Source organism: Falco punctatus (assembly GCF_963210335.1).
Source record: "Falco punctatus genome assembly, chromosome: 9".
Lineage (NCBI taxonomy): Eukaryota > Metazoa > Chordata > Aves > Falconiformes > Falconidae > Falco > Falco punctatus.
The window spans coordinates 3,405,730-3,428,483 of record NC_137589.1 but is presented as its reverse complement, the minus strand read 5'-3'; the positions used below and the strand labels follow the sequence as shown (position 1 = coordinate 3,428,483).

At 38.3% G+C, this 22,754-nt stretch overlaps 1 protein-coding gene across 2 annotated transcripts in view; it reads left to right on the top strand.

The window, feature by feature from the left end:
- DOCK1 (dedicator of cytokinesis 1) overlaps positions 1-22,754 on the top strand; it is a 317,964-nt gene that overhangs the window by 17,324 nt on the left and 277,886 nt on the right. For both annotated transcript variants that reach the window (XM_080403104.1, XM_080403103.1), the window contains exons 2-7: positions 5,050-5,133; positions 10,983-11,023; positions 13,087-13,142; positions 14,668-14,764; positions 18,200-18,348; positions 21,557-21,692. In XM_080403104.1, the coding sequence (XP_080259230.1) occupies positions 5,050-5,133; positions 10,983-11,023; positions 13,087-13,142; positions 14,668-14,764; positions 18,200-18,348; positions 21,557-21,692 (563 nt within the window). The remainder of the gene's footprint in view (positions 1-5,049; positions 5,134-10,982; positions 11,024-13,086; positions 13,143-14,667; positions 14,765-18,199; positions 18,349-21,556; positions 21,693-22,754) is intronic.

Below are 22,754 nucleotides of genomic sequence, written 5' to 3'. Positions count from 1 at the left end.
CATCAGAGAGCAACTGCCTCCTTTATCTTCTCAAGGGTCTTCTGCAGGGAGGGCAGTCCTCTTCTGGAAGGAGGTCACCTTTACAGGTGACTTCCTTGCTCATTTAAAGCTGACGGCTGTATACTGGCCTGGAGGAACCTGGTAGTTCCTCTGTAGTGCAGGTTGTAGAGCAGGCTGAAGGAAGCAGCGGTGGGTTGCAGGAGCCTGAGCTCACTCCTGTATACCTTCTGTGAAAAGGCAGCGTGTTTGCAGCTCAGAAAGCAGCATCTTTCCTAAGCTCCAGTGACTGGTATCTCTTCTGCATGGTCTCTTAAGTTACCTCTATCACAGATGTATCCCATAAGGAGAAAACGCGCTGTAAATAGCACTCTTCTAAATGATAAGGGATGAAAGTATTTGGTTGCAATAGAGAAGCTTAGCTGTGCCTCTGCAGTTGAAGTTTATTAGAGAGGATAAAAAGTAGTATCTGTGCATGGATGAAGAGCATCAGGATGCTGTATTAGTGTTAACCATGAGGTTAACTTGCACTGGCTAGGTCGTAGTCATAAACCTTTTGATGCTTGAGGAACTGTGGTTTTTATCCTGCTTGTACATTGTAGCAAAGGTTTTTCTAACTTACTGGGCTGCATAACTTCTTTGCCAAAACAGTGAGCTTTGATTGTCAGTTCAAGTATGATGGGGAGGCCTGACATTAACTAGTGTAAATATTCCTAATGCTTCGTTCAGCTTAGAGGTCTCCAAGCTGAGAATCTGTCACACTGAGAACTGGATTTTCCAAATTAAGAAAAACTTACTTCAGTTATAACTTCATATTTTATTTTTTTTAACTTCAGGCTTTTAAATATTTAAAGTGGTGACTCAGAATACAGTTGATCAGACAAAATATAAGCATGCCCGTTTCATGCTTTATTCCTCTAAATTTTGTCTTTCCCTTTAATTAAAGCCTTGTTTGCTCCAGTCAAACATTTTATCTGTCATAACATCTTTTGATGTCACTCTACATAAAAAGTACCCTTAGAGGGAGTTACCTGCTAGCTTACACAGGAGTATGCAGTGTAGTTCGAGCCTTGTTTTGTAATCATAGAGGTGGAATGCACTTTATAGTTATTTTGGTTGTTTGCTTCATGATCTGTCAATGCTGCTGCAAGCCAAAAACGTGATTTCTCTTTCTCTCTTTTTTTTTTTTTTAAATGGCTTTTTGTTTGTTTTGTTTTGTAGATATATTTTTCACACACGTATATTTTTAAAGGTAAGTCTTCCCTCCATGGCCGTTGCTCCTCACTCAGTTCATGTCAGTGGGAGCTGTTGTGGGCAGTGATTACCACTTGATGGCTGTTTGTCGTCTTCTGTTGAAAGAATTGGTCATTAGAGTGAAGCTCCTGTTGTGTGACTCTCCTTGTTATGACAGACACCAGTTAACACCCTTGGATGTAAATTTTAATGTCTTTTATTAATAGCTGCCTTTGATTCTTAGTGTTATTCCATTTAAATGTTTGAGAAATGCTAAGCTAAGCTGAAGTGTGAATTGAGTACAGGACTGTTTCTAATCTGTCATAATGTGAATTTTTCCTCCTTGGAATGTCTGGTACGAGGCAGCGAGATTGCTCATCCGGGTCCCAAAGCTGGGAGACTTCAGTTGGATTCATTTTCAGATGTGTTGAGCACATACGGGTCCTCTCGGCTCTAGTGACAGGTGTGAGCATCAAAGGGATCTAAGTAAATACCCGAAGGATGCAGTTAGGTGTTGAACTCCAGCCACCCAAGGTTTGGAGGAGTTAGTATTGACTGTGTAACTTTGTCTTCCCTGGTATGTGCTAAAACTGAACTGAAAACATTTCTAATGAGTGTTATCGAGCAGACTGTCCTGCATGCCATGTATTCACCATTGTTAACATCCCTCTGCTCAGAGCAGTCTAAAATGTTGATATTTGTTAACGTGTTTTTCACAAAACCCTCTTCTCCTGCAGAATAGCAATTATGGTTTTAAAATATTCTGTGCCAGATACCAAGGAGGGAGGGTTTATCTCTTTAATAATGAAAAAGTTAACAAAAACATTAAAACAGGAATAGCTAGTTTGGCTTGTTTTGATGTCAAGAAAACCATATTACTTTCTAAAGCCTTAATTTAAATACTGTTGATACTAGTCTCTGCAATGCACTTGACCTTTATTCTTTTTACTCTGAAATGTCCTTTCCTCTGCTTATAATCTTACACTGTATACTGTTTTCTCTTCCAAATTGCTTTTTCTTTATTTTTTTCATTTTTGCACTCAGATATATTTATTTACTTCTGTAGTCTGTCAAGCAAGAGGAGTAGCACAGAGAAAAGGAACAAGGCAACCCGTCATGTATTCGTTGTTCTTAGAGTTGTAAGCTGGAATTCGATGAATTCTGGTGAGAATAAATAGTAAGTCCTGGGGGTTGAAAATGAGGTGATGACCATGGTTGGAGGCAGCGCCAGGCACTGTGCCCAGTCCTTGTGGTGGGATTAGACCTCCTCACTTGCCCACTTACGTGTTGCTTGCATCTCTACTTGGGGCTAAACAGATTATCAGATTTGAGGAAAGTATTTTTCTCCAGTTACCAGTTCTTATCAATGGAACTTATGTTGTTCATCTTGTGTGTAATACAGGCTCTAGCTTGCTGCTTAGGACTCCTCCGGAACAGGAGAAAACTGGGTTGATAAGTGAGGGTGCTTTCTGGGTCGGATGTCTCATTGCCTTTAAACTGTGGCTTTTGGCCTTTAGCTGGGTCAGTTTGAGGGTTTTTGGAAGTGCTTTGTGACCTGTAATGAGTGTGGCATGTGGTGTTAATGTCCTGTGAACTCTTTTGGTCTGAACAGTGAAGGTTTCCTGTAACTCACCCAGGTCTTCCTCTTCAGAGTGTCCCCACTGGAGTGCTTGTGACCAGTGCTGCACACCAGCCCTGGCCGTGGAGCTAATATAGAAAGGAAAGCAAGTGGATATCTGAGGGGTGGTAGAAAGTTTTGAGGTAACAATCATATTCTAGAAATACTTCCACTCCCCGAAGAGTTATGACAAATAATAAGAAATGTTGAGTCTCTGATGTTTTTAAAAAGCTATCCTTTGACACTGCATTCTATACTCAAAGAAGCACAGCCCTTTATGTATTCAAAATGTAAAGATGAGAAGCCTAGCTCCTCATGGTGAAGGAGGAAGACTACTTTTGCCATTTCATTAGTTAAGAATAGTATATAAAATGCCTTTGAACTTGGTAACCTCATTGGAGGGAGTAACTACAGATGCAGAATCCTTTATGGGTCCACCTTGATTATAGTTCATTGACGTCAGTCTTGTGAAGTACTCGAATTACTGTCTTTGATCATGAGGATGCTACTTCGTCTTGGAAGATTTTGTTTCTTACAGTTTGCTCCATATGAAATATAAAAATGAAGTTTAGGAGTCGTAACACTTTTGGTTTTCAGTTTATTAATATATTTTTCCAACAAAACATAGTTTGCAGTGTTATTTGTCAGATAAATTTCTGGACATTGCTAATCTCAGAGCTTCCAGATTTCCTTTTGGGAAGGGTAGTGAGATCTTTAAATGACTGGGGGTTTTTTGTTTTTTTTTTTTTTTGGTTGTAGTTTGTCTTCTGAAGATGGCAGTTCTCAAAAGTTCTGCTTTCTTGTCAGCCAATCATTTAAAAAACAACTCACTCCCCCCCCCCCCCCCCCCCCCCCCCCCCCCGTGGTTTCTATTTATTGGTGATGATGTAACTTCATCAGTGAGTGGGGTAACACATCTTTTCCATTTGAATTATCTCTGGTAGTATATACCTGGCTACTGTTTTTTTCAAAGCAAACAGATTTTTGTTCTCTCCGAAGTTACTCCTTGGCCAGGAGTGAAGTCTGGCCGAGCACAGGCAGTCTGGGCATTCATGGCCATGAGGCAGGAGCTGCTTCCAGCACTCTTTGTTTTGCAGTTGACTTCATTGCCAGCTGAAGGTGTTCGTTCAGTGCTCCCTCAAGGAAGGTGAACGTGGGTGGAAGCTGACCACTGGTCTGGGGGACAATGACAAGCAGACTCTTCAAGGGTTGAGCTGGAACTCATGACCTACAATGAAGTCACTTTTGGAATATACACAGCTGTGAGGTTTGCTATTTAGGTGCATCTAAACCAATCTGAGAATTTTCTCTTGGTCCAGAATCCTTTCTTCCCTGTTTTAGGTCTCCAGTATTGACACCAGCTGTGTCTGATGCAAGGGTCCATCAGATCTCTTCTATGTTGCGCCTCCTGCTACTTATACTGGATGGTAGAACTCCAGGCTTTTTCTGAATTCGGCACTGGAAAGGGAAATGGTTTTCACTATATTGTCACTCCTCACCCTGCTTGTGTCTGGAGCCACTCAGAAATATTTGTGAAAACCGATACATTTGGTGAATTTTCAGGTTGTGGTAGTGCAGGCTGTGGATGCTGTCAGGGCTTGCTAATGAGTAAAGTATGATAACTTGACTATAATACTATAGAATGGGGGATAGGACTAATCTTTCCCATGAACACAGATGGGTTGATACCATTACTTCTGGCACTCAGTAATTCTGAAATCCTGTTGTTTCTAAATATAGTGTGTTTGCAGTAAATTAATGAAGTGACCGAGAAATCATTCTTTAATATTAGTGGTGGTAATTTGAGTTTTCTGAAGACACTTTGTAGGCTTTCTGTATGTTGAGCTGACAGTAACAGACAGTGCAGTTCATTACGGAACTGCATAAAATTGACACAAAGTGCTGGAAGACAGGCAAATACAACAAAAGATTATTTGAATGTGGTGTTATGAAGAAGGAAAGCATTATAAACAGAGTGAGGGACTATGTTCAGAAAGTATACTTGTTGCTTTTTGAGATTTGTTACAAGGGGAATGTTAATGGATTAAAGGACTTGCCCAAATTTTTACAATTATTTTATTTTTTTTTTACGAAAAGGTTGAAAACGGCAAGTGAGTAGTAAAACCAATTATGTGGAGAAACGAAAATCCTGGAAGTTATGTTGTTTTGCGTGTGCTAATAGCAGTGTTTCCTTTCTCTAGCTCTCTACAACTATGATGCGAGGGGACCAGATGAACTTTCTTTACAAATAGGTGACACTGTGCACATACTAGAAACATATGAAGGTAAGCTGGCAAAAGTTACATTTAAAAACATTGGTTTTGCAATTGCATTTCTTTTTTGTTTTTGACCTTCTCGTGTTATCAGGTGATTAATTACTTAGTTTCTTGCCAAAGGACCAAACACCTTATTTCTAATGAACACAGAATTAACCAATGCTATGTGTGAATGAAGACACGTGTGGTCGATAACGGTGAATAACCATTTCCTTTTCTATGGAAGATGGATGTTTTGCACAGCTTTATTTTTATGGAACTATTGTAGCAATTACCCTACGTTATAGAAATGATAGATGCTCTTTGGATACTCTTGGGTAATACAAAAGAGCCTGCGGCTAAAAGAAGTTTAATCTGAATTTGAAAGTCACCTGGGTCCTAAATTATTTATATTTCTCCCATAATATGGGTACATGTGTTACAGTGCTGTGGACTGCTTTTAGGCTTTTCAGATGCTTTGCTTGTTTTGATATGAAGGTATAGAAACATTATGTGTACCAAAATCTTTCCTCCTTGATCCATGTAAAAGGGAATTTGCATGTTGCATTTGATAATCAGCAGAATGTGAAAACTGTCATAATGCTTTTTGGGTCTTGCTTAATCCAGTACTGAGCCAAGCAAAATACAGCTCTTTTGTTACACCCTTGACTTGAAATTTTATGGCATGCTGCCGTTTGGAAAGGTATAAGTAACATATAACTAAACTGTCTTTGTTTAAAATATTGTAATACTTTTTGTCCTGGGAAAATGTGATTTACTTAAATATATTGATTTAATTTGTTTGTTCCTCTAGACATTGATCTTTTGATACATCTGTGTGATAAATTTGTTTTAGAAACTGACTTAATAGGATTTTTTTATTGTTACATTTACTGAAACAAATAATGCTGTTTCAACAAAAGTAACAAGCTCTACTCATCACTGTGCAAATTATTTTTCTTTCTGTTCCTAGGCTAGCATTTTCTTAGAGTTCAGCTTGCTGCTGCAATGCTAAGTTTGACTTGAACCAAAGTAATCTTTCTGTTATTTGACATTATGTGCTTTAATAAAAATCTAATAATGCAAACATTTTAAATGCAAATTGAATGGTTTAAATATTGTGCAGCTTTGTACTTTTATAAAAATAGTTCTTTTTAATGCATGTGGGAGAAACTGAATCCTGAATAGGGTATGTGAAACCACATCGAATGATGACTGCTGCCAACTAAGTGGGGTGATGGAACGACGCACTTTTCCCCTGGACTTCAATAATAGAAAGACCTTCACACTTGCATGTTTGTTAGGCCTCAAGCACATGGGATGAGTTCATTTTAAAAGAAATGCAAATAAGTTAGTGTTCTTCCAAACATTTTATGCAATGATTGCTCGTTATGTACCTGCTGTGATGGGAAGTCAGATGCCATAATTCTTCTCTCTTGTTCACAGAGCTGCCAGTATTAGGTAATTATTTGGCCTTTCAGATCTCCAAGTTCCTCTATGCAAAATTTCTGTAGACTGTGTCCCAGGAGGTTTTGTACTGTATGCACAAACACCCAGGTGTACATCTGGGAGCTTCCCTGCCATCAGTCCTGTCCATGTCAGGGTTGCGTTAGGCTGCAGTGGGATGGGTCAGTCTGAAGAAAAGTCCCCTAATAATAGGAGAATGGGACAGAAAAGTCATTTGAAGAGTCAGTCATGCCTTTTTGCTAAGGATCTGCGATTCTGCTTCTCAAAGGTCTACCCTTTTCCCTGTATTTAAGATTGCAGGGAAAAAAGTAGTCGTCTTCCATTGATATCTCCTGTATTATGCATTCTGCTCTTGACTTCCTACTCCAGAATTGTTACTATTCTGCAATAATTTTCTGCAGTAATTATAAAGTGAGGGGTACTTTTAAAGACTCTTATATGTCCATGGGCTTTGAAGTGGTAGATTGTAGTTGTTTTTTTTGGTTTGTCCCCACCCCCTGAGTCGTCTTTGTCTAGAAAAGCTTATGGCAAATCCTTGCTCAGTTGAAAGACTCTTCTCTCTGCAGATGAAAGAAGCTGAGAAGCTGGGGTGGCTTGGTCTCGTATGTGTAGTCTAGAAGACCTTTTTTAAGAACTGATAGGTGTCTGTAGGTTATCATGTTGCTATCATGTACTGGAATACATTGCTAAGATGGACTTTGCTTACGTGTTTAAAAGATTATTATTTTTTTTTTACCTGTATGTAGAACCTATTCTGGAATTTGTTTTTATTACTAAAACATTATAGTCTTTTAAAATTTCATTGCAGAAAACTCTTTCCCCCTGCTCTGGAACACAGGAAAAAGTTAGTCCAAATAATGCAATATGCAGATCCTGTAAAGTTGCAGGCTTGTTGTAAACAGCCTATATTTTTTATAGGAGTTAAGAGATTGGAAATGAATGTGCGCATTTTACTGTTAAATCTTAAAGTTTCTGTTCTTCCAGGTACCAAAGCAAAAGTGAAGCTACTTTCTAGAGTAATTGATGTAGAAAGTCAAATTAATTTTTTTCTTTTGGGTAGAATTGCAGACAATTTTATTTTTCATTTAGGAAACTTCCTCTCGCTCCTTTTAATGTGAGCCTTTACAGGAAAAGCCAGACAGCAAAGCCATATGACTTCATAAATATCTTTCATCTTGCAGGAGAGAAGGAATGCACTTCATAGCAGATACCCCAAAACAAGTATTTGCCACGTTTTAAATTAGTGCTTTCCAGATTTTTATTGTCTTAGCTCTGTTTCTTTATGTTGTTTGGTGGAATGGGCGAACAGAACATACGATCAATAACTGTGGCTAATTAAGGTGAATAGCTGTTAAATATAACAGTAAATAAGTCTCAAAACCAGGCTTGTGTGTTTGAACAGCAGTTAATTTCGGTGCTGCTGTGGGAAGGCATTTTGAGTTCCCAATTAATTATTTTCGAATAAGTTATTCTTGATGCTGTGGGAACATTTATTTGTTGGCTGCAGGTATTTTTGGGGATTTTTTTTTTCTAATTAAATGCAACAAATACCTTATCTGGGTAACTGTGTAGTAAATAATGCATCATTCAAGACAAACAAATGCAAATTTTTTAGTATCTTTTGCAGTTTTCATAGAGACACAAGTATTTCATTGGTCCCTTTTCTTAGTTGGGCATTTATGTGGATGCATATTTCCAACCGTTGTATCCCATAATTGTTAAGGGTGAGGCTGGAAACCTGTAACACATCAATAAATCACTTAAAAGCCCTGGCCACTTTAGGAAAATATTTCCGGCTTCAGCCTGTTTCCTTTCACTGGCGTTTTGTCTGAAACCAAATTGGCCATGAATAGAGTGAGGAGGATCTGGAGCTCTGTGCTGTGTGCTCCAGGGAAGTGTCTGGCATCAGGTAGTTGCATTCTCTGCCCTCAGGCTTTGGACCTTTCTTTTTTTTTTTCTTTCCCCCCATGATCTCCAAAACTGCTGAGGTTACAAAATCAAGAACTACAATTAGGCAGGGCCACAGCATAGGTGGGTTAGGTGTGTCAGGATACCTTCTGAATGTCATTAACAATCACTCATGCTCATAGATCCCTCTACCTCTTGCTTTTTTTTAGTGCAGAGGACTAAATACCACTCACCTAAAGCAGCGGCTATATTGTTTTTTTCCTTGGCCAGTGTCTGACAACAAACTGTTTGTGCATTGAAGAAAAATCATAGTTTTGTGACCTTAATTTCTTTAATTCATGTTTGTGAGGGAGTTGGTTTTTTTGCAGTGCCTGTCTGTATGTGGAGGAGAGCAGCCCTCATCTTACAGATGGGGAACTAAGAAACTGAAGAGTCCTTATGGTTTGGGTTAGCTAGTTAGAGATGACTTCATGTATTTCAATGATGTTGCCTTTATACGTGTGTGTTCGTGGCAAGACTCAGTGCCTCCGGTTCAATCAGTGAGAGGTAGCTCACTTTGAAAATTGGGCTCCCCATGGGCTAAATAACCAGCAACAACTTCATTTAGGTGGTGGCTGCTGGTGAAGAGCCCGGTTGGACTTGCCTGGCTGCATTAAGGACCTCTGTAGTGAGCAAGAGTGCAACCAGTTCTCCAAGGCAGACTTTGGCTCCTTTCTTACCTGCTGTCTCTTGAAGATCTTCCTGCTTGTTGCAGAGCTTCAGAAAGCAGAGATTCAGTGGTGAGGAGCCAGCACAGAAGATGGGATGGGAGAAGTAAATGGCAGAGATAATACGACTGTATGTTCTTCAGTTTGTACAGTGTATTTGATCAGTGTTGTGGTGTTCATCAGTTTAGACTCCAGAACTTCAATATGTTGGTTTATTCATATGGAAGTGAAGGAATTTAGAACTTGAATATGTACATGTCTGTGCACAGATTTCAGCCAGTGGAGTAAGTGCAAGCAGAAATGCTTTGCCACCTTTGCACCCAAGCTAGACACTGTGCATGGGTGTTTCATCAATAGTTTTTGTTGGTATTCCTCTGAAAGCAACGGAAATGTCAGACCTGAGGCCGCTGCAGCATCTGTAGGGAAGTGAACTGTGATGGTTGTAGACACCAGATTAAAGAGGATAGTACTAACTATCCCCAGGTGATCACAGAGGATTGGCTTCTGATGCGATATGAAGATGATGAATCATTTTACCTTTTACTACTCAAGAGCAGATAGAAAAATCCTGTGTGCTTGAGACTTTAATTTGTATTTTTAGTCCCAGAGTGTAGATGATGAATTTATTGTCATGTGTTGTCTTCTGTGAACTTTCTTCCTGCCCTAGCTGTTATCAGGAGTGGGACCGTAGGTTTTTGGGTGTGGTGTTCCGCCCCCTGCCTCCCCCCCCCCCCCCCCCCCTGCTTTCTGATACTCCCATCCTCACTGACACTGATCTCTGGAGAGGGATGCTTTGCTGTGTAAAACCCCTGGTTTTCAGGGCTTGGCAGGGTGGTATTGCACCCAGACTGTCTTCCGAAAGCTGCAGGGGCAGCTCTGGTCACCAGGGTTGCTCCCTGGCATGCTGAGCAGGAAGGAGCAAGTGAGCCGTAGCACAGACAAACTGAAATACAAAATAGCCCCAGTGCAAGCATACAAGCAAGCTAGCACCGAAATGCAGGCAGTATGTACAGAAGATCTCATCTGCTTTCTCTTGCACAGCATCTTCCATAAGGCAAAACGACTATAGTTTGTAGGGTTTTGTTTTTGCTTTGCTTATCCGGTTACACTGAAGCAGGATGGCTGGAGAAACACTAAGAGCTGTAAAGGTGATTGCTTACAGATGTGTCATAAACTGGGGGCACAATAAATTATACAGTTTTCCAGGCAGGGGCACCTGCCTAGGAGCACGGCACAGGCTGAATAATCGTCTGGCACTGGGGCTGCTGTGGGGTGGGTGTTTGCTGCCTTGTGCTGAATTAGGGCTGTGGGGCTCCTTGCTTTTCTATTTTGACGTGTGAATCATAAATCCCAAAGTGTTCTTGTTTTCTGCTGAGATGGCAAATGACTGATCTACATTTGGAAACTTGCATTTGTGGAACTTACTTAGGTTTTAAAATCAAACCAAAATAGTACATTTTTGTAAAGTTAATGCTCTTAAGTTGGTTTTGTTTATGTTGGTAGATTAGTAGTTAAAATTAAATGAATGACAATTAAAGACATCATGTAAAATGCCATCTCTGTCATGTAGACTTCTCCATCAGTTTGATTATCATCACTCTGACTTTTATAGCTTCCAAGAAGACTAGTTTTAGCCAGGATATTAATCCTGTGAAGAATTTAAATTCAGGTGAGGCATGGGTGTTGGCGGGGGCGAAGCATGATCAGAAACCATGTTAAGGTGCTGTTGAGCTGAGAGGGAAGAGCTGGTAGGTGACATTAATGGACGACTTAATGCTTTTTCCTCTTTTTCCTTAGGTTGGTACAGGGGTTATACACTACGAAAAAAATCCAAGAAGGTAAGTGTTGCCAGAGCAGAGTGCTCATTTTTCTTTTGGACAGAGATATAGTATGGCATTGGGTGTGTTGTTACAACGGAGATCTCGGGCATGTATGACGGTGCTGCATGGGAGCAATCCACCATGTGTCCACTGATCTCTGATAAGTGCTGCTGCGCAGTCTCAGCCCCTGGTAAATGTGAATTCTTCAGGTTAACTGAAACTTATCTTAGCAAGGCCTAAAAGCTGAGTTGCATATCTTTATTTTTTTTTTTTTTGGCAATTTAAGGGTATACGTGTATGTACGGTCAGTATAGATGGCTTTGTGCACATCAGCTTGTTTTCTGCAGTAACTGGTGTACCACAGCCTTTGCCTCAGTAAAAGGTTCAGAACTTGATGTTCTAGTTGATGTGTTTTAGAGGCTGAGACTTTGCTTCACTGTCTGTTAAATAACGTATTACTCATAAAATGCAATTGCATCTTCAAAAGTGATACAGAGATCTACATTGTGATTTTCAGTTGTTCTCTGTGAGGGGGGGAGTAATCTTGTGCACTGTCATTTTGCCTAGCTGCTAGGCTTTCAGTGTGCATAAAGGGCTGCTGTTTATAGCAGCCTTTCTGAAATAAAAAGAAAGGAAACGGCACAAATACTGGTTGCAACGTTGTGTTTTATTTTTTGAGCATTTTACTTTATAGTAGTAATTAACTAGAATTAAATGACTTCTGGGTTTGCTTCTTTTTTCACTTACAGTAAAACACTTCAAATGTAGTGTTTTGCTTACAGAGGTGCATTTTGAGTTGCGTCTGCATGTCTAAAAGTACAGAGTGGAGTTGTGTGGTTCATCCCACACATTTCCTAGCCTGGCCTGTTCTATGGTTTTTCTATTCTATTTTGATATTTTCTTTTTTTGGAAATACACTAAATTTCTTATGAACTGTGTTTCATGAGCGTGCCTTGTACAGTCTAAGAAGCAGTTACGCATTCTTTTTGTCTTAAATTAATTCCATGTGTGGCTGCATTTGTCTGCTACTAAATGTAGTGATTTTTTTTCTTTACTGGGATAAAAAGACACCTCCCCACCCTGTACCCCCCAGTTTGTGTAGCTTTCTAAGAATTTCTTTTTTTTTTTTTTTGCATTCCCAGATGATAAGAAAACTGAACTGCTACCTCAGAGGGTGAGGTGGAAGAACTTACTGTCTCAGCTTGACTTGAATTATTTTTTAATATGAGCTTACACAATTTTGGAAATATTATTGTATTTCTGTACTCTCGATTAATTTAGAATGTTTTTTCAGAAAAAAACAGTACTGGTCTTTTGCAGTACTGCCTGTTGAAGGGGTTTTTGGCTTTTACAGTAGGTTGGCTGTAGAAGACACTACGTTATAGATAATTTGTGTACTATGGGTTGCAATGCAGGATGCCTGAGTTCTGTGTGTGCATGTGCCTGTTAATTTCAGAGCAAGGCAGCCCAGTATACTGCCCATTTTCATGCAGGTTTATTTTAAGAATAAGAAGACGACTGGAAACAGTGTAGAAAACTTTGGGAACAGAAGCAACATCTTCTAGCAGGGTGAGAAAGCCAGGTTAGATGTGAGGTAAAGCAAGCAGCAGGGCTGGGTTACAGGCAAAATGTGGTAGAGGAGCAGATCTACATAAAATCATCTGTCTTTCACACTTTCAAAAGGACATCTGTCTTAATCGGCATTTGCAGATAATCATCCAGGGACCTGAAGAATTCACGTCAAACTGTGCCTTGAACTGGGGAAGGAAGCACCCCTTTGCAGGGTCACTTGTGACAGGGTGTCTCTGCTGTTCCCTTCAAATTGTGAAGATAGGTTTAAGATCACTGATTCTGTATTTGCTAAGGTTACAACACCTTCTTGAAAGGACATGAAATACAAAATTTAAGTGTACATTAAAAAAAATCCAAAACACCATAGCATAGCTATTCTGGTGCTTCAGAGTATGTGAATGGCTGTGCAGAGCCGGCAATGTGTCTTGGCATACTTTTACATAATAGATACAGTATGTTATATGCAACTGTTTTTTTAAAACTTTTTTTTCTCTCCTTCCCTCCCAAAGGGCATATTTCCTGCCTCCTATATACATCTTAAGGAAGCAATAGTTGAAGGCAAAGGGTAAGTTCTGACTTGAAAATAATGAAAATTCATTTTCCTATTTGTACGGATCTAATTTTGGTGTATTATCAGCTAACTTTACACTTGTTTCCAGTTAGTTAAGGAGCTGATGACCAGAATGTTTGTGTTTATTTTTGAAAATAAATTGGTAACTCACCTGAAGTTCAACTGACATCAGCAGTGCTTCTGGCTATTACTGTCCTTAGCTGCGCTGTCATATAGATGAGCAAAAACATAACCACCTTTGTATTAGTGTAAATATTTCAGAAGAATTAATAACTTAACATTTTTGTTCTGTAACTTTTATTACACTCTACACTAATAATTACCTAGATTAACTTCCTCTACTACTTGCCCCCTGCTTTAATTCTCTTTTCGGTTTTCCCAACTTCTTTTACCTTCCAGCCCTGGAGTCTTATGCTTTCTGCCTGATATATTAAAAGAGGTCTTTGATATGAGATACCTTTCTTTTATGCAGATGAAATTTAAGTAATTTCTTAATTCCTTCTTCGGTAAATCTCGTAGACTGGACTTCTCACTGAAAGCCATTATCCAGGCATCAATTTCTTCCTTACGGAGAAGTTTTGTAGAACTGTTCATTTTGTGATTCTCCTGCTCCCTTCCCTGATGTGTGTGACACCAAATAGTTTGGGCTGGGTTTTGTTATTTAACAGTTGTTAAAGTTCAGATCTTTATATATCAAAACAGCTTTGCTGGACATGCATGTAAAAGTTTCTTATATTGATACAAAATTTTAGTTTAAAAACAAGAAAAAAACCCCAACCAAATCCCAGGGAAAAAAGGTGGAGTGAAGTTAATAAATAATTAGCCAGGTATGAAATGGAGTGAAACAGGATTATAATATTTTATTCCTTTGTGCCTGATTTATTTTTATACACTGTTAAATATGTAAATGATAAAACTACTAATCATGAGATTGCTGCATAATGTCATCTTTCTTGCTGATTACAAAACTGCCTTTAAGTACCCTGCTTCTGAAATATTAAAAGATCTAGCCTTTTCTTACTTTAACAACACGTAATTTTAAAACAAGTCATACAGAAATTTCATGACTTGCATGCTTGATATTTCTTTGGAAGACCAATAGTTTGGAAAACAATTATGCATTAGTGTCATGGCATTGCAGGTTGTGCATATCTGGCTTTCATCTTGGTTGCCTCTTGTAAAATCAGTGTCTCAATAACAAATGGTATGGTGAGGCATGTATCAATATCCTTAGCTTCTGAATATAGAAGTAAGGGGAGGGGGGGGAAGAGGGAGTGTGAGTTCAGTAGTATAGTCTCAGCCCACCCTGAGTACCCTCTGCTGGTGCACACTGCTTCTCCTGTACCTGAGAATACATTCTTTTTTAACTTATAAATTTATCGTAAGTGATGTTACTGTAAACCCTGTCATTACTGAACTGTCTTTGGAAATAAGCAGTTCTTTCTTAGGAATGATTCTACAAACCTTCCCAAAACTACTGCTTAATTCAAGCTTTTATTTTTTTTCTCTGCCTTTTAAGACAACATGAAACAGTTATACCCAACGAGCTCCCTTTGATTCAGGAGGTTACCACAACGCTGCGGGAATGGTCCATAATATGGCGGCAGCTATATGTTGTAAGTATCAACTTCAGAAAACATTTACAATAGTATAAATTATGAAAATATTGCTGCTGTGAAAGGTACAGTGAGAAGTATAAAGGAACTATTGATGAAATTCCACTTCTGCTGTTGTTTTTAAAGGCTACTTCTAGTGCTGAAAAGCTGTTTAGCATCTTCTATGTTAAGGCCTAAATCTCAGTAATGTTTCTTTTGAGTGTTTTCTCAGTGTATATTTCTTGTGCATAATCAGTTTTTTTAGCGTTACCTTGATCTAGCAATAATCTTGAGCAATTACGACCCATTTTTCATGGGGTGCTATTATACAGAATACATCGGGTATTTAAGATGTATACAGATCTGGAAAAATCTAATACACAGTTGTATTAATTAAATGAAGAAAATGGTTTTCAGGGCGGTTCTTAAGGCTGTTGGTCTATGTTATGGAAAAACTGCGTATTTGATGTCGAATTTGTGGACATAAACTTAAACTTTTAAAAAATCATCAGTGTAAGCCTTTTACCTCTCATTATTCTTGCACTTGAAGTTGACTGGTCCCAATTTATCTTGACCTTTTATATACATGGTTATTTTCATATGCTTAAGCTCCAAGCACATAAGAATATATTCTTAGAAATTTATGGTAATAAGCATTTGCATTTATAGTCTCTCAGATGGGATAATAGAAAGATACAGTAGCCATGAAACTACACAGATGAAAGTGCTCATAAGTAAAGTCTAAGTAGAGTTCAAATTCACACTTAAATGTGCAGGTCAGATGTAAAGCGACAGCATGCCATAGGGCGTAAGGCACCTAGCTCAGACTTTTTATGCTCTCGTTGTGTAAGGTCACCGTAACAAGATAAGGGGGGAACATGAAAATCTTACATAAATGTAAGTAGGGTTTAATGAAGACTCTCTGCTTCTTATAAATATATTTGAAATCTTCTATCACAAAAGTACAAGCTGCATAATGAAGATACTAACTGGTTCTGAAGATGTTTGTGTTGAGTAACGTGGTTTTAATTGCACCCATGAAAACAAAGATTAAAAATATAGTATGCTGGAAGTGATGTAATGTTGCAATAGATGAGGTGAAGGATATATGAAGAGAAACAGATTATATATTAAAGAGAGAGCTTTAATGTGATGTGATACTAGAGAGGTCACGTGTTGAGGAGCAAGGGAATAGGCAGGCAGAAGCAAACTAGGAGAAGCAGAATCTGTTGAGGGTACTGAGAACAGCTTTGCCCATGGTTCCACTGCTGTGTGCTGCTGAGGACAGTGAGGATTACATTTTGACCCTGATGTCTTTTTTGGGGGATTATCCTGAATATGAAACCTGATATTTCTTAATGTCAGAGAAATACCACTTGAAGAATCGCACAAGACTCGGTTGTGGTGCACATTAAATAAGAAAGGAAGAATAGCAGAGAGACATTTGAAAAAGTTTTCTTACCAATACTTGTGTGTGCTTTTGTAGCAGTAATTTTTAGGAAGTTATAGAATTATTTTGGTGTGGGGATCAGTTGATGAAACAGTTAATGTTTAACATATAATTTGCCATGCATTTACTTCCATAAAGACATACAAACAGCTAAAGAATACTGCAGTGCTTTGCTAGTAACTTTGAATTCGAGAGCAGGCAAAGTGTGATGATGCCAGTAGTGTCCTTAGTTGGTAGCAGAAAATGTTTCAGTCCCTGTTACAGCTTTACTTTGAGCAGGTAGATTACTTAATGAACTTGTTTTGTATCTCAAGGATATTTGTTAGATTAATTCTATGTAGTCCACTGCCAAAAAGAGCATTGGTGCACTGGGATCGCCTTTTCAAGGGAAATTTGGTTTAATGGAGGCAGCCAGTTTCAAACTGGTCAGTCTGCAGACTAGAGAGGTTTTCCATGTTGTTCACATCTTGCATATCAGAAGTCATTAAATGGCCACATTTATGCCTTTATTCAGATTGTAATTCGTGTTTGAATATTGAATAGGTATTCAGTTTTGATTCGCAGGTAGCAGAGAATGTGGCATATTCTTCATCTCACCAGTTTGATTGCCTGCAGCATCGAAAATCATGAACCTCTTTCCCATTTGGATTTGTCTGTATTTCGCTTCCGGCTACATGTGCCTATTGTGCCTTTCTCTGCTACATTAAAAAGCTTTTAATAATGGGTATTTTCTCTCTGTGAAGATTTTCACACTATAATCAAGTCAGTTTTTGATAATCTGAACAGACTGAAGTCTTTAAGTTTCACAGTTAGATACTTTTTCCCCCTGAGTCTTTGAGTCATTATATTCTTTTCCTGCACCTTCTGCAGTTTTTTTGTTGTCTTTTATATATAGTGCAGAATTTTATTTTAATTATCTAATTATTCCGGTTGTTCTCAGTCAAATAAGGCCTAGGTGTAGTCTGCATGAAAGGTAGCTACATGTAGCCTGAATAATTCATTGATGTAGGGTGTTTAGAAAGATGTATTCTTTTTAAGAGTGTATTAAACTCATGGCTTAGATTTTAAGGGTTATGAAGACAGTAGGAGAGACTGCTTCTGGGTAACATCAAAGCATTCAGGGCCTCTGTGTTGTCTTTGTCTTGACGTTATCTTTCACAATAAAAATAGAAAGGCCGTTGTTCTGCAGCTTCAGTTTTGCATAGCATTGTTTGTGCTAAAATTGTTGTCTGTATGCACTGTCCACAGTTTAAATCAACATGTCAGATTCTGTTTTGTGGTTAAAGATTTGATCTTTTGTCTCTGAATGCATGGGTGTATGGGCATGCATATAGAAAACCCTCTGGAAAAGAGGTTTCTTCTACTGAAAGCCTGGAACTTCATCTTCCTGTTTCCTAGCTTAGCTGAATGTTGCCAAGGAAAGTTTGTGTATGCTGCTGGCACTGTTTAATATCCATAGTTCCAGCCTTTATAAACAATTAAGCTATTTAACTTCGTATAAGGTTTAGTGCTTTTCTGTTTGTTCACTTTCCTTCAGATGTTACCTGTGGACTCATAAGACACTGATGCGCTTGGCTTTGCACGCTAAGGAATTTTTAAGTGTTACTCTGAAGGTTTAACTGGGGGGGCGGATTCTGTAATATGTTGCAGATGGAGTGTTGCAGCGCTTGAGCCTTTTGGTGTTAAAATCCACCATTTTTAGTCCTGTTCTACTCAGTATAGAGGGTCATTGAATAAAGTTACTCTGTAAACCCATCAAAGGATCTCTTTCCTTTGAATGCCTGTTCTGAATACAGTATGATCCAGGTTTTAAGGTAACATAAACACAGGCATTTACATTTGTAAGACTGTCTTCAGTGTTCTGTGCCATAGAAAGTTAGGCTCCTAATTTAGAGTTGTTTGTAGACGGTTACTTTTTTGAATTTGTATTTTATAATTGCATTTTATTTAAAAGATGCTCAGTAGACTTCAAAACTAACTTCTACCCATCATTTTCCTCCAAACAGCAAGATAACAGAGAAATGTTTCGCAGTGTACGACACATGATATATGATCTTATTGAGTGGAGATCTCAAATACTGTCTGGGACCCTACCCCAAGATGAGCTCAAAGAACTGAAAAAGAAGGTGACTGCCAAAATTGATTATGGCAACAGGTTTGTGAACAATATTTTCCCAGTGTTTATGCTTAAAACCAAATCAGCTTGTATAATACACAGCAGCTGTCAACAACTTCTTGCAGGATTCTTTAGTTCCTGTATTTATGGAGATGTGATAGTAGCATATTAACAGTCCTGTTATAGCAAGATAAAGAATGAAGTTGATACAGCATCTTTAAAGTGTAGTACAAATTATAATATATAAAGTGGATTAAATAGATAACTCTCTCACATGATATTATCAATTTGATACTAGTATGAAGTTGTAATTTTTAAGGTCAATAGAAAAGTGCAGGTATTGTCTCCATTCAAAATACAATTTAAACTCTACTTGCTTTTCCAGCATAAACAGTTCTTGCCTTCTCAACGCCACCAGCTGCGTTTGCCCTGGAGCCACTTATCTGTAATGTGATGTTGAAGTATTTGGCTCCAAAACTTCGTTTAGCTCATTGTTCCTCTACTTTATATAGTATCCAGCTTGTATCAGAAGATTAACAGAGAGATTTAATAAAAGAAAGTATCTACTTAACAGAAGAGAATGGAAATTGTGAAGGAAATATGTACTTACCCCCACCTCAAAAGACAGCAGTATAGGTTGCATACATTAGATATGTTAGTAATTCAGATGTATGAACTCTCCAAACAGTGGTCTGCGTTTAAGGTAATTTTTTTTTAAATACAAGATTTAGGTTACAAGTTGTCTATACAGTTATGACTTCCCATTTTGATTGAAAATGAGAAATCATATCTTATTCTTAAATCAGAAAATTATTTGAAGCAGTGTTTTGAATACTGAGAGGCAGCGGTGTCGTACTGTGCACCTGGGGGCTGAAAAAGTTTTCAGCCAACCAGTCTTTAAATGCCTTGTGATGTAAATAACTCATTGAATTTCAGCTATTTGTTTTTATTCTTTAAGAACTGCCAGATTTGCAGTATTTTTGTTCATGCACTTTACCAGCAAAAGCTGTGATTTAAAAAAAAAAATAATAAAAAATCATCAGTCACTGCATTCAGTCAGTAATTATCGTTTATAATCCAAGATATGGACTGTTGTACCTCAATAGACAATTAACCAGATGTTGTTGATATTATTTGTTTGGCTACTGTATTTTACCATCTGTCTAAGGAGTTGGTTAAAGTTACTCTGAATAACCTCCAGATGCTCAGTGTTCAAATACAATGGAACATCTTGTGCTGTGCTTTATATTCATAATGTTCTGATGGACTAATTAAGTGATCAGAACATTCTCTGTGGAGTACAGGAGGGAAGTGAATTTGAACTTCTGGGTAAAAACTCACAACTGAAAGATACCATATGTTTCTGATGTAGTCATACATTCAGTTTTGTCTAAAATAAGCATGAATGATGATTTCAATACCCAGACAGAATTAATTCATTATTCGTTTTATAAATGTTTTCTGATCTAATCATATCGTAACTGCTCCTGTTTTGTGAAATACTGATTTGTAAATAAGATTTTTTTTTCTATAAATAAAGAGAACAGTTTCACTGCATGTTGTCAAAATAGCTGAGGAAGTGAAAATGGTCTTATGAATTTGTATTTTTAATGTATTTTTTGAAATTGGGTCAGGTAGTTTTGTTGTGAAAACACATTTTTTGTTCAGTTGCAAAAATCTGTAACTGGGACACTTAAGAAAAAATCTCAAATTTGTTCCAAGCATCATTTGCAAGGTAAAGGATAAAACAAAGAAATTAAATCAAAGGAGTGTTTGCTTCTATTTATTTGACAGTCTGTGCACCCATTCTTGTCCTGTTGATGTGTAGTAGGCTGGGTGATTAGTCTTTCTCTGAATTTCTGGGATACCTTTTCCTCTGGTCCAGGCAGCTGTCTCCTGTGGAAGGACTCCGCTTTTGTCCATTGCAGACTGACAGTTACGATACAGGCGGTCAGTGGGTGTATCTCCTGCTGTGGCTGCCGTCCAGGAATGGTAGTAGGGAGGAGCAAGACAGTTTTGGCTGCTTTTCTGTTTGGTTTCAATGATGAAACCTTTTTCTCACTAGAAAATTCATGTGGGAGTTTGGTGTTCCAGAGGTGCTTAACAGAGTTTTGTGATGACTGGGTCCACTGACGGAGCTGAGCTTAGGAGGTGTTTCTTAATAAGCTGCTCCCTGCGCTCTGCAGCCTGTTTGAGTGATGATCATCCATCTTTGAATTAATGCAGTGCAATTAATTGGAGGGGTTTGTGCATTGACCCTGCCCAAGGCTTTGTGTAACAACTCCAGGCTTCCCTCTTGTTACAGAGGGATGAGGAGTTATCCTCTAAGTACACAAAACATGTCTTCATCTGCCACAGATCCCATTTTCTTTCCAAGTGATTGAGGCCTTTGTCCAAAGGGGACTTACTCTCAGATAAACCACGAATCTCACTGTGGCTTATCAGACACTCCAAGTTTGGTTTAAGCTCATTGATCAAACATATTTCAAAACCAAAGTTACAGCAGCTCCATCATGAGATGTGTCTACAGATTTAGAAGAAGAAAACGGGGACCATATGAATTGGAACAGAGGTGAGGAGGTCTTATGGAAGATAGGTAGACAAATGTGGATCAACCTAGACCTGGTTATTTTTATCCTTCGTTCTGCTGCCAGCACTGTACTAACATGGAAAAATGTGAAAGGTCTTTCTTAAGACTGGATTTGATTATGGCATAATAAACCTTCCTCGCTGCAGAAGGTAACGGTGGACGTTAACACCCTGCTGACAGAAATCTGGCTTCTGCTTTAAATAAGGAGAAGCAACTTGTGCCTTCTTGTATCTCATAGGTTTTTGCTAAAACATGAATATGCCTGCTTTGTAGGAGAATGTGGAGTGGGAGACGATGAACTGACCAATTCGTGTGTGCTGTGGCTGTGTGGTTGGCTGTTCATTCTGTCAGGTGAATCAGAGGAGGAGACAAAAAGTTTCTTGCAAATTTAGTTGTTTAAGAAATTACTTCCCCAGCTGTTCTGCTATTGCATTTACATTGGTTCTTCCTGTGCTGTGGGAAAAAGTGACTTCCAGCCAGAGATGGTTATCTCCGGGGTTGTTGACATGTTAAATTGTTGTATGATGTGTCAAATATTTTTTTTTTTCTACCATATGCCAGGTGTGTATGATGTTGATGTTGAACACTTGGCAGGTGTTTTTTTAAGCATTGATTTGAGCACTGTTAATTCACAGCGTATTTTGTTTGTTTGTTTAGAATTCTTGATTTAGATTTGGTCGTTAGAGATGAAGATGGCAATATTTTGGACCCAGAGCAGACCAGCACGATTAGCCTTTTCAGAGCACATGAAATAGCTTCCAAGCAAGTTGAAGAGAGGCTACAGGAGGAGAAAGTAAGATATACTATGCACTGTAGCATTTCTCTTTGAAACATAAATCTATAAACTAACTAGGTCACTGTTATTTTTAGAATTGTAATGAAGTGTATGATACGTTTATGAGTTATTATCAGACTTAAACATTTTGTAAGGACTTGTTTGTCTATACGCTGCTTAATTGTCTTTTTAATCATTTAAAGGGCTTAGTAAAATTTCTGGTTAGGACCTTTATTAATAAAAGTTGGCTACATTTGTAGGTTAAGATCAGAGACACTTATCTAGCAAGTTTGTATGTTAAGTTGTCATGAGAGAATTTTTGAGAATTAAGTAGAATGTCCTCAATTATGTTTGTATTTCTGCATGCCAATACTGAAAATTTGTTTGCTGAAATAGAAGGGGCAAATTTAAAGACATTCTCAGACTTGAATAGTCAGCTTCTTTGCAATTCAAATTATTATTTTTAAAAGGAAGAACATTTATGTTGTAAGGAGTCCTGCCCATGTCAGCAGCAGTTAGTGGAGCATGGTATTCCTGAGGAGTCGCTCATGAGTGCGTTAGTGCAACTTAATGAGTTACTGTGTCCTGTTGAGTTGTAATGGGCCATGCACATGCTTGCAGCCCTTGCCAAAGTTGGTGTAAAAATACACCAGTTTAAATGAGCTTGAAACGATTACATTTTTACATTCAAAATTGTTTCTTTGTCCCTGCCTCAACCAGTTTCCTTTTTTTTCTGATGTGCATTCCTCCCTTCTGCCTAGATAAAGTAGTGTGTGAAAAGTTTATGGGAGCTAAATTCCAAGGGGTGGGTAACCTGTAGAAATGGCACTGTTTTCTTTCCTGTCTTTCTTGGCACTCTGTACCTGTCCTAAAAACATCAGAAAAAGCAACTTCCTTTTTTTTTTTTTTTTTTTTTTTTTTTTTTGTCAGGTATATTTGAGGCTTTGTTTTTTTCCCTCTATTTGTTCAGCTTTCATTAGCAGAGTAAAGACACCCCCCTGTTTGTTTGTTTGTTTGTTTTCTTTATCCTTGTATGTGGTACTTCAAGACAGATCCAGAAAATGCAGTCTATTTCAAATC